Source organism: Miscanthus floridulus, chromosome 8 (assembly GCF_019320115.1).
Source record: "Miscanthus floridulus cultivar M001 chromosome 8, ASM1932011v1, whole genome shotgun sequence".
In the NCBI taxonomy this organism is placed as follows: domain Eukaryota; kingdom Viridiplantae; phylum Streptophyta; class Magnoliopsida; order Poales; family Poaceae; genus Miscanthus; species Miscanthus floridulus.
The window spans coordinates 67,864,654-67,877,007 of NC_089587.1; the positions used below are offsets into that span (position 1 = coordinate 67,864,654).

Below are 12,354 nucleotides of genomic sequence, written 5' to 3' on the forward strand. Positions count from 1 at the left end.
TCCATATCGCCCTAACGCGTTTTGCGTACCGCTGTACGGTCTTTCAAGTTTCATGGTTAAATCTTAGGAACCGGTTATACCTTGCAAGCAAGCATATATATCAAATAATGCATGCATGCATGGACGAACAAAAGTGACATTTTTGCCTTTTTTTTTTGCTGTTGCAATGATCTTTTTTCTTTTTCTTTTGAAAGACCAGTTGCAATGATCTTTATTTGTGTCTTTGCTTGTGCTTGGAAACAACTCCTTGTGATTGCCGGAAAGGAACCGCCACACGTACGTTAGACACAGCGCCATGAGAAATTGAGAATGGATGGTGGATTAAGAAAAGCTAGGTAGCAACGATTGCATGCTAGGAAATGATGCCTAATTTTCTCACCAACATGCGAAGCAGACGCATGGTCAGGTCAGTTAAGTCGTTGCTTTCGGAGGGTGAGACGTCAGGCCAGTTACACTGCAGCTATATATGTTAGCTTTGTTATTAGGGAGACTGCAGGGAGAGAGAGACTGATTCCAAGTAGATAGACAGACACCATGGTGACAAGGAAGCAACGCCAAGACAGCCGCTCCTGCAGGCCTGCAACTTACCCTTTCCGCCGATGTGCATGCTTCAAATAAATAAAAATAAAATTTGGTCATGACAAAATTTTGTGGAGTATTGCTTGCACAACAATGGATAGCTAGCTAGCACTCATGTGTTTGCATCCATCTGTATAGACTGTTCCATAAAACTAAAAGATGGTGGATATACTACGAGGCTCGAGGGTACCTCGGTTGGTTAGATGGATACTACTCAGATAGATTCCTAACTGGCTCACTGTGAGATCTGTCCAATTGAAGTAACTCCTAGGCTTGGCACGTTAACTTGTAATTTCCTTTTCAATGGTGTTTCGCCGATGCTCAAAAACCAAATTTTATTAGGTGTTGAGGCACTTTAAAACCAAAGTATTTCAGGTAATACCCCTCTGGACTGGAACTACGGTTTGTTCAATTCCTTTCTCCAAGCGGCCGTCGTATTTTCCTTGTTGTCTCATTGGTCGTAGCAAATAAATGCCGCGTGGTGACCTAACAAAATTGCTATCATCATCGTCACCAACAACTAACCATACATCATTTCCTCTACCTAACCACGTCCCGTGCACATGCGTTCGTTGACCCAGAGTCTCACCTTCGTAAAGGGAAGGAACAAACCAGCACCTCTAGAGTAGTCTAGGCTGCTAATCACAAACAAGATACTAGACATTTTCATTAAGAGTCTGTTCGGCTCTATTAGGACTAATAGCTATTAGTAGATGCTAGCAGAAAAAAAAGCTAACTGATAACTTTTTATTAGCTAGGTAGTTCATTTTGAACTATTGGTTGGACTATTAGCGGGTGTTTGATCTACTAGTGCTAATTTTAGCCATTTAACAATTAGGAGTAGCGCAAATGGATCCAAACATGTCCTAAGAGAAAAGAAACCTTTCACCATCAATTAGTCCACCAATGCATAACTTTTGTTGCACGAAATTGATATTGTTATATTTTTGTTGCAAATTACTTGCCTATAACTACAATTTTGTACCGCACCAATAAAATATCAATAGAGTAATGTTTTGGTCAAAACGTCATTCCAACGAAATGAAATATGCCTTGTAAAGAAAAATGAAGGCAGTACTATGGCTACAAAAGCCCGGGGAAACAGAGGAGGGATATTTTGCACTACAAAAGTCCGGGGGGGGGGGGGGGGGGGGGGGGGGGGGGGACAGAAGACAAAGAAATGATTTTATTTTTCGAACACGACGTCGACGAATACGATGCAATTTGATATTTAAGACAGTATAATTTACGCACAAGATCAAAGGGCAGAGAAAGACAAGAGTGGTCCGTCAAAACCAAAGCAGCCGATAAGGACATTCTGGGTCGCAATTCAATCGGGACCAACCTCATCACGGACCATCAAGCCCATAAAAGCCCACGTACTCTCTGCTTGATCGTTCCCAACCTCCAATGTGCCATGTGTACACGTGCTGGTGCAAAATTGCGAGAGGATCCTATCGTATCCTCAGTTCCTGACATGTCAGTGACTCATCATAACGTTACATCATAGGCCCTACTTGTCAGTGACTCAACGTCACCGCAATGCCCCTGAAAATTTGCTTTGAGCCTCAGCAGAGTTTTGACCTGCAAAATTGCTTTGAACCTCAGCAGAGTTTTGACAACAGACTCAAGAGAGTCGGCAGAAACAATTCAGACATTCGATTCAGACGGTGAGAAATATCGACAATGTAGCAGTCCGACAACACGGTGACGAGAGAACCTATTTAGGAACATTACAAAAACGAGAAGCACACACAGCAGCATTGTCTTAACTTGTGTGCATCCAAAAGTTCCAGCAAAGCACCTGACCCAAAACGTGCAACAAGGGCACAGCGCCAAGCTGCCAACTATGAACAGAACAAATTGCTTCAGAAAAAATTGGCCGCAAAACCATTACTGCGTTCTGAATTCACGAACATATGCAGGGGTTCGTTCATGCTTCACAGAGGCGGTTACTCACCGGTCATACTCAGCTTGAGATCTAAATTTTCATCAGCTCCTGAAAAGATTCAGATAGTTCTGATTAACTTTCTGAGACTCTTTAACAGTTAACTCAAGAACGCTGCAAGTTCTTGTTCCAGCATCATGTGTACTTATTTTATTCAGAAGTTTAATTCGATATATGCCGATTATCTTCCTTCAGATTAGAGCATAGAACCAGCAAACAGTACGTCTTGTTAGACAAAAGGTCAACAGATAGATCGAAAAGTACCTGTTCCTTCTGCTTCTGGATGGAATCGATCTTTTTCATGTACTCATCTGTGACTTTCTGCAGAATTTGTACAAGAAAGTAAACTCCCGCTGGACCTAACAGTAAATCTTTCCAAAGGGACATGAACATATCCTTGGGAATCTATGTGCAACTACAGGAAGAAAAGTCAGAAAAAGCATCCTCACTTGTAGATCAGCTGATAAATCTTTCACATTATCTTCAGAAAGCTTCTTTTCCTACATAAGCAAGTGCAGTATATGAGATTATGAGTTTTATTACAAAGCTACAACAGCCCACATAGACAAGTGACAAATGAGAAGAGCAACCTTCTGTAGTTTATCATAAGCTTTGATTGCATCTCTTCTTATGTTCCTTATAGCAACCTGCAAAAGATAATTCATTGATACATATTCATCATAGTCCAAACAGAATACGATAACAAAGTGATATTTTATGGGTAGAAACTAGGAACAGTTAGAAAAAAGAATGTCCAATTAAGAAGATAAAAAGGTAATATTGGAAGCGAAAACATAGTGAGAAAGGTGAACAAAAAATTTGGGGGTAATACCTTGCCATCTTCAGCTAATTTAGCTACTGTCTTTGCTAATTCCTGCAGAAACATCAATAATTTCAGAAGGGTACCAAAGTGCTAATGATTTAAGAATCAGCGAAGACATAAAATGTTTACAACTTATTTGACGAAGAAAAAGACGTTAACCATTTGAATACTAATCTAGCATGAACAAAACACCAAAATCCATGCCGGACCATGGACAGTAGGCCATTTATGTGGGCTACTGTGTTGTATGCCAGGCCTAGTTGGTCACCGAGTCTTTCTTTTCCTTTCTTTTCCAAACCTAGCCAGGCCTGAAGGCCAGGGCCAGGACACCAGACTAATTCTATATTGGACCGGTCAAATTTATCAGTAAAGGTGCTGGTGTGACCCCACAAGATTTAGAAACCATTCAATACGAACAAAATAGGTTTTAGCTGTAGATTTTGTATTTAAGCGTCTAGTGGTTTCAGATACAAGTTACTAAATGACTCCTACTAGAATGATCATAATGACTTTAATTCTATTATCGAAAGCAAAATATATTTCTTTGTTAACCAGTTTTACATATATAAGTGATAAGTGATGGATTCTGCATTTATTTCAACACACTGTAGTCTTGAGAAATATGGAATATATGGTAGCACTTGTAAATTCTGGGGTTTTAATGAATCCGCAATTTGCATGGTCACCTGCATATATTTTGGTTTCCACAGCGTTACCATTCTAAAGGTTGATGAAAAGATTTCCTGACAACATAACAAGTGACAAAATGTAATGCACATATGAATTTATTACAAACACAAACCTTTCTGCGATCAGATGTCAATGGTGGGACAGTCACTCGTATCACCTCTCCGTCATTGCTTGGTGTCACACCAAGATTTGCAGCAACTATTGTTTTCTCAATAAGCTTGAGGCTGCACAGTACATGGGTGTGATTAATTACATAGGATGAAAAACTCAACAGTGGCTCTGCACTGGGAAGGTTAATTGCTATAAGCTTACCTTGACTTATCATATGGCTGAATAAGAAGTGAAGTTGCATCTGGAGTGCTTATCTGTGCAATGCTCTTCAAGTTCACTGGAGTTCCGTAGTACTCAACCTGTAAGAAACATTTATATAATCTTAGTTGAATAGAACAGTACAATAGTTTCCATTAGTCTCTGTGCACTATAGTATCAGCCACAAAATTTTGCTTTGCTAAAATAAGATCAAGATTTTATATCGACAGTTACTGAGCTATGACAAACACTATATTGTACACGGTTTCAGCTAAGCAGGAAATCAAACAAAATAGTTAGTTACATTACATGCATGCAGAATGGAAAAGTGAAGATGTGTGTTCAACACAGGGGAATATATTTGATCATGCAACAGTTAGAACTTCATCATAAAGAGCAAAAAGAACAAAGACGAGTCCTCAAACCTCAATCCGGTCAAGCATGGCCGGGTTTGCACGCCCTGTCCTCACAGTGTTGAAGTTAGTTTGGACTGTTTCGATTGCCTTCTCCATCTTTTCTTTCTGAAGACACATACCAGCAGCTAGTCAAAACGAGAGGTAAAAAAACTGACCAGGCAAATGTGCCTTCCCAATACAGAGTACACTGTTACATACAGCTTGGTCTTCGATGAGGGATTTCTCCGCTTCAATTTCTTCAATAGTGGCACGCGTCAAAACTGCTCTGATAACATGAGAATCACAAGCTAATGAAGACTAATCTAATGGTCCATAATAATACGGGATAAATGTCTATATCTGTAACCACTCGCCTCTTGTCCGAGCGTCCAAGAACCAGAGGCCTGCCAGCGAAGTCCACTGGTCCAGTCTGAAGTCTCGCAAAGTTTGTGGAGGAGTAAATCACGACGGGTTGCTTTGGTAAACAACCACAGCCTGTAAAGTAGGACATCTGCTGTAAAGAGTTTGCCACATTATTGATTTTCACGGCAAACACTGTTAACTGAATTACTGAACACCCATAGTACATGAGAATCGAGTAGTGCAATACTATCCTCTGTAGACCACAGCTGAGCACATTTCGGGAGAACTACTGTCTACAACAAATTTGATGAGCGCCATGTTTCACAAGAAACACCTTAACAAGTGCCAAACTGCCAACTGCTCGACGGCATTATCCCCAAAGCAGACGGAACTGCATATATTATCAAACGCGAGTAGGAATTCTGTTCGTGCAGCGCGAATGGCAGGCAAACAAATAACCTAACTGGAGGATTTAGTGTCTAATAACGTTCCAGTGTTCGGCTCATTGCCGAAACTACTCCGCGCAATCCGGGAGGCGGAGCGGGGGAGGAGGAGGAGGAGGAGGGGCGGACCTGGGCGATGGGGGAGGCTGCGCGAGAGGGCGCGCAGCGGGGAGGAGACCGCCGCGGGAGAGACGGCGTGGAGCGCCATGCGAGCTGGTGGACGGTGGCGCGGGCGGGTGGAGGAGTGGGGGACTGGGGGTGGTGATGGCTGGCCAAAAGGGGAGGAACGAGACGGGCGCATGTGGATAAGACGAAGGCCATATCAGGAGAAGTGGGCCGAACTGGGCCGTTTGGACCAGGTCACATCTCGGACGACCCAGCCCATTGAAGCCCACGTACGCCCGGCCCACCAGCCACCAACCTCATCGTCTCATCTCATCTTCTACCACCTCCCGTCCTCCCGAAGGCAGGCGAAAGCCGAGGCAGACCAATCGCGAAGCGAAGCGAAGCCAGGCCACGAGGGGAGAGGACTGAGAGAGGCGGCGAGGATGGGGCGGAAGCGGAAGGAGCTGCTGTCGTCGGCGCCGTGGCGGACGGGGGAGGCCGCGGAGGACGAGGACGCGGCAAGGATGAGCCGCGAGGGGAAGGTCAGCGTCACCAGCAACCCCGGGGAGACGCCCACCATGAGCGTGCCCCGGAACAGGCGCCCGGACCTCGACCTCACCGTCGACGACTTCGAGGAGGACGAAATCGACCCCGAGCTGCGCTACTCCTTCCAGCGGAACAGCAGGGTACCGTATACGCCCACCCGACCATCGCTTTTTTTTTTTTGGTTCTCAATGATTTCCGCTGCTCCTGCTCGGTGTCTTGCTCATGCGCGCGCGCGCGCGGGGTGGTGCCTGACGGATTGTTAGCTTCCTTAGGCCCCCTCGGGGATTGTTACCCTGTCCCTGGAACAGCTGCCAAGTTCAGAATGCCCGGGTGTAGGAAATGCACCGGTGTTCTGTGTGTTCTTGGATATTGGATTACATTGGCTCAAAAAACGAATTAGAAAATGTACCGGGTAACCGAGAACAGCATTGGCAGTTTGTAAATTGCAGTTGCTGAAGGATAGGATTATGCTGATTTTACCGCCATGGTGCTAACCGTAACAAATGAATGGAGAATGTGCACTAGATTCTTGATAATAGCATTTACAGCTGCTGAAGCAACCATACATGTTAATGAAAAAGCAGTGTCCCGTAATGCACCAGGGCACACCACTACTGCAGGGTATGGATTGCAGTTAAACTCCACACGTTTATACTGATCTGTTCATTACAGCAGCTTCCAATCACCTTTGCTACTTGCACCATCCCACCATCAGAGCCTCAAATCATGAATGCTGTTTTCGCAAGCCCAACAATTTCAATTTCTTCTCAGTCCATGTGTGCTCTTACACACGTGGATTGAGCAAAAGCCCTGAACAGAATAAGGACCTGAAAGTCATTCAACACAGTTTATGCACTAGAAACCAAACTAGATTGATAGCACAAGGTCGCCACTTGTCCGGTACATCATGCCACTGCTTTCTATGACATGGTCCTCTGTCCCCTATCCTACCACTAGATCCCCTATGATTCTTTTATTTGGCTCAGGACACCGAACCTGGACTTCTTTTAATGGATCTATTCTATAGCAAATTTAGTTCTTGATTAGCACACTTTTTTCTCAATTATTTGACATTAAACTGGATATTTTGCAGTTTCTGAAGAGAGTTTTTAGTGTGGACACACTTGTCAAACCTCTCCCTCCTGTAATGGCATACAGTGTATCCCGTAATATAAACTTTTTCTTCCGGATCTTCACACAGTTCTGGGGTAAGTTATGATGATAGAAGATCATAATTCATATCGTGTGTTGGCAACTAGGCTTCATCGGTTTCAGTCTTCTCATCTTATTCACCCTTGTTTTTATATATTTGTCATTTCAGTTATTTAGTTGCCTGAAAATGTTTTAATCTTTGCAAATGAAGAGTAGGGTGCTGATGTCGTGCTCTGCGGACAGATAATAGCCCTCATATCCTCTCAAGCTGAGAGCACCTCTTAAGCTGAGAGCACCTTATAATATCTGCTCTTTGTAGAATCATCCACCCGTAGTAGTACCTGCATGATGTCTATTTTTCCTAGTAAACAATGGCAATAGAGTAGGGCTAGTCTCAAACTAGTAGTCCATGTATCCCTTCTCTCATGGGTGATAATGGTATAAATGTCCTTCTCCGAACCTCAAGGGACAAAGTCTACTAAAATAGCAATAGCATCAATCCTTGCTAATTTGGCTGGATCATTGTTCTTAGATCAACGAATCTAGTTCATTTATGTGATGCTCCTCCAACTTGTGTCATAGTTTGAACTTGGCACCATCAGTTTATTTCTCACTCGCTAAATCTTGTGCTGCATATCTTGCAGATGAAGAAGGAATCGCCAATGCACAGAAGTCCCTTGGACTGGGGAATGATGATGGCTCCCGTCGAATGCGCTGATTGTGGTCAAACCAAGTTTCTGTACTGAGTTCAGAGCTCTTTGTCCTTAGACACTGGAGATCTATTATATGCTTCAAAAGACGGGTGCGTGGCGTTTGTTGAGTTTGGGTTGTAATTTTGTTTATTCTAGTGTTTGTTTCATGCATTTTCTCCTAGTAATACTGGTCGTACCATATATTTAAATTACAGATCTTGTATGTGCAAAGTGCGCACCTGTTTCAGTTTAGAACTTGAACAACATTGAGTGAAATGTGGTTTGTGGCCATATCTTGAATCGGATCATCTACCAATGCCATCACAGCTTCCAATTCTTGTCAACATATCCATTATGCTACAGGTCTGATGTCTGCAGTCATCAACCTGTCGAGCACGAGAATGGTACATTTGAAAAGGGAGTTTCGTTCCTCTCAACCGAAAAATAGAGACACATGAAACTCCAAGCCAATGGAACGAAATACCTGTTCAGGCTCATAAACTACATCCAATTCAACAGTTCCATTGCATACTGGTCAAAAACGAACTTCAGCATATCTTTTCCTGTTTCCTTCTCCTTTTCCTTTTCCTTTTCCTTTATCCTTTTTCTATTCCTCAAAATATACTGAGGAAAAGCAAATCTTGGTGTGCACATTTGTTGGACGAGGAAGACTCCCTGTTTGGGACCCATAAATTAGAGCTTTGTTACTGTGCTTGGGAGGAACCATCGGTTCCTCTTTAAGAAAATATTGCCAAGCGTTGATTATTAAAAAAAATACTTAATAATTGTAATTAAGGTTACTTTAGTACTTTTAGTCAAAGTCACTAACTCTAACTAACGTGAAAAGGGAGCAAGGCCGGGAGGGGCAAAAACAAGCGGTCAATGGCCTGGGTGCTGCTGTCTCACCGGCAACAAGAGCAAAGCCGGGAAGGGCAAAAGCAAGCAGTCAATGGACTGGCGCTGCTCTCACCGGCGATAGGAGCAAGGCAAGCAAGCAATCAATGGTGCAGCTTCGGCTTGCTGCTGTTCGACTTGGAGTCCGCCATGGACCTGCCGGCCGCCGCGAGGAGAACCTAAGGGCTCGCACCGATCGGCCGATGTGACGAGGATCACCGTGGGCGACGCCATGGGCTCATGGAGCAGACCGGCCGGGCTCTCATGGACAAGAGCTCGCCTGGGAGATTAAAGGGACAGCTATGTGAAATTACTATTCTGCCCTTTAAATTTATTTTGGAAATAATTCTTTGCTCATATATTCTTGGTTCTGGGCCTATATATCTTAGGTTTCGTCCTACAACTTAAGTTCCTCTGCACTGGTTCTTCTTATTTTTTCAAATGGATGGCTCTAATTTTTTCCAAGTGCTGTAAAATTTCACCATAAATTATATGCATCTATACATATATACATCCATGGCTATTGGCTAGGGATCATATAGAGAAATCATGTTAAGTTGTGCATACTGCATACAGGAAGGCATTTTACTTGATTTGCCACACCTTTGCATTGTACTAACTGACCCTGCAACATGACAGGCTCTGCATTGGCTGCTTCCATGATTCGTAGCCAAAGGGAGCGATCCTACTGAAAGGCCGGCCATCTTTGTTTCTTTCCAGAGGCAGCAAATCTCTTCTTGCAGGATTATTTCTTGTCACTTCTTGTACCTCTTAACACAGAGAATCGAAGTTTAGTGCAACATGATAGACATGAGTTGGCTCTCGGTCACATTGCTAAAATGATTGGATCGTTGTTCTTAGATCAGCGAATCTAGCTAACTTATGTGATGCTCCTTCAACTTGGTGTCCTAGTTCAAATTAGACACCATCGATTTATTTCTCTCTCGCTGAACCCTATGTCGCATCTTTCTGTGGGGGTATAGCTCCCGGTATCCACAAGACAAGACATGAGCCGTACCATCAGAGGTGGCCTAGCCTACAAGATCAAGGCGTGCATGGCGCTGCTCGGCGTGCACCACAAGATATTGTATAGTATCAAATATGATACTTTCCTTGTAATCCTACCCCTTCAGAGTATATAAGGAGAGGCAGGGATCCTCTAGCGGACAGGTTACATCAAGATACATACATCTGCAATCACGCAATATCATACGATAGCTAATACAAACCAACAGACCACAGGAGTATGGTATTACGTCATACTGACGGCCTGAACCTGTCTAACTCGTGTGTCTCTGTTGCCTTCTTGTTCTTGATCTCACACTTTTCCTGCCGATCAATCTACCTTTGTGGGATACCCATCGAAGGACTGCCGATGATATTCTGTCGACAGTTGACGCGACAGGTAGGGGCTTGCGTGCTGTTTCCTTGTCGAACAAGATGGCTTTTCCGCAGGCTCTTCGTCCCTCCCGCAGCCCTGGCCAGATCTTCATGGTCGGATCCCTCTCGTGGGTCATCAACGCTGAAGGAGTCGGAGAGCTCATCGAGCCGGTGCAAATCGATTCTGCGCCGATCACCCCAACACCTGCGACTGCAGATCCGATCTTGGAACCGCCTCCGAGGTCGCCTTCATCAACAACTCGCCGCCCACTTCCTCGCTACCAGAGGAGGCAGATCAACAATGACGATCTGATCACATTCATCGATCGGGTCGATCTGAAGCTCGCTGATTGCCTCTCCTATCGCCGAATCGGCTCTGGACACTCTAGTTCAGCGCCGACCACCCTCCTGATCCAGATCTATCGGAGGCTGCTCGGGAAACTCCAGGGGTTACAGCCCTACCCTTCGGGTTCACCAACGCCGCCGCTGCTTACCAACATGCCTTGAGGGGCAGATTCGCCGACCAGGTTGAAGACGTCTATCCTCTCATCGACCCGATAGCGTCATACGCCGCCGACTAGACGTTCTGTCTAAAGCTAAGTCACACTTTAATATTTTTCTAAATATTCTCCAATCTTCGTTAATCGCCATGATATTTCTCCGAGCTATTTTCTTCATGTTTGCTCTCCAAACGATTTTTCGAACCCCCGAACAGTCCTGTTGATGCTCAGACGCCTCCAGAGACGACCCTGTCTCCGGCTCCTCCCTACACGTGCACGAGCGTCTGCCCTCTGTGTTATGGGTGGTCGGCAGTGGCTCCTTAGCGACGCCTGTTCCTCCTACACGTGCACGGGCTCCTGAAAGCTCTAGTTTGGTTTTGGTTAATTGATGAAACCCTAAGTGCTAACCTAGTTTATCAAAGTAATCATGAGATAGGTAGCACTATTCCAAGTGATGAAAAAATGACGAAGATCAGGACAATGATGAAGGCATGGTTATGATCAAAGGCTTGAACTTGTAAAAGAAGAAAGAGAAAAATAAAAGGCTCAACGCAAAGGTATAAAATGTAGGAGCCATTTTATTTTATTGATCAAGACACTTAGTGAGTGTGATCATATTTAGGATAGATAGCCGTACTATTAAGAGGAGTGAAACTCGTATCGAAATGCGGTTATCAAAGTGCCACTAGATGCTCTAATTCATTGCACATGCATTTAGGATCTAGTGGAGTGCTAACACCCTTGATAATATTTGTGAAAATATGCTAACACATGTGCACAAGGTGATACACTTGGTGGTTGGCATATTTGAGCAAGGGTGAAGGAGATAGAGATGAAAGAGGGTCAGTCTCACTGGTTTACAACTGACCGGACGCTGGTCTCAGGGGGACCGGCGCGTCCGGTCAGGCGTGGCAGTGAAATCCTGGCGTCGGTCATGCGATCGGACGTTGGGCCTCTGACTGACCGGACGCTAGAAGGCAATGTCCGGTCAGAGCTGACGTAGTTGCACAGAAGTTAGGGTAACTGACCGGATGCTGGTTGTGTCCGGTCAAGTGTGACCGGACGTGTCCGGTCGAAGAAATACGTCTCTAGGAGCTTACTGGAAACGACCGGACGCTGTGGTCCAGCGTCCGGTCACTTTCTAACTGACACGTCCAGTCAAGTCTTGACCGTTAAGATCCGTTGGCTCCTATTAAACGCAGAATGACACATGTGGCCGCCATCGGGCGATCAGGACGCTGGGTCCAGTGTTCGGATCAAGTAGGACCGGAGCGTCCTGATCACCCCGATCAGTGCCCAGTGAAGGAGTACAACGGCTCTATTTCGTGGGGGCTTCTATTTAAGCCCCATGGCCGGCTCAAGCTCACTCTCTTGCACATTTTCATTGACATAGCAACCTTGTGAGCTTAGCCAAATCCCTTCCACTCATCTCCATCATTGATTCATCATCTTTGTGAGATTGGGAGAGAATCCAAGTGCATTGCTTGAGTGATTGCATCTAGAGGCACTTGTTATTCGTGTTGTGCTGCGGATTT

At 44.6% G+C, this 12,354-nt stretch overlaps 2 protein-coding genes across 3 annotated transcripts; one reads left to right on the forward strand and one right to left on the reverse strand.

Annotated features, from left to right (window-relative positions):
- Positions 1-2,215: 2,215 nt before the first annotated feature.
- LOC136472430 (ribosome-recycling factor, chloroplastic-like) lies at positions 2,216-5,826 on the reverse strand. 2 transcript variants are annotated; one of them, XM_066470141.1, is made up of 12 exons: positions 5,680-5,826; positions 5,119-5,239; positions 4,964-5,030; positions 4,775-4,870; positions 4,353-4,450; positions 4,153-4,264; positions 3,360-3,401; positions 3,118-3,174; positions 2,977-3,027; positions 2,792-2,848; positions 2,540-2,578; positions 2,216-2,426 (listed from the first exon to the last, which is right to left on the reverse strand). In XM_066470141.1, the coding sequence occupies exons 1-11, from the start codon at positions 5,756-5,758 to the stop codon at positions 2,561-2,563; spliced, it is 798 nt and encodes a 265-aa protein (XP_066326238.1). In that variant the 5' UTR covers positions 5,759-5,826; the 3' UTR covers positions 2,216-2,426; positions 2,540-2,560. The 2 variants fall into 2 exon arrangements, with proteins under 2 accessions (XP_066326238.1, XP_066326237.1); XM_066470140.1 differs by having other exon boundaries at positions 2,216-2,578.
- A 172-nt stretch (positions 5,827-5,998) lies between these two features.
- LOC136472432 (uncharacterized) lies at positions 5,999-9,875 on the forward strand. The gene is made up of 3 exons (XM_066470142.1): positions 5,999-6,341; positions 7,295-7,409; positions 7,998-9,875. Exons 1-3 carry the CDS (start codon positions 6,099-6,101, stop codon positions 8,069-8,071), a joined length of 432 nt encoding a protein of 143 aa, XP_066326239.1. The 5' UTR covers positions 5,999-6,098; the 3' UTR covers positions 8,072-9,875.
- The last annotated feature ends 2,479 nt before the right edge of the window (positions 9,876-12,354 follow it).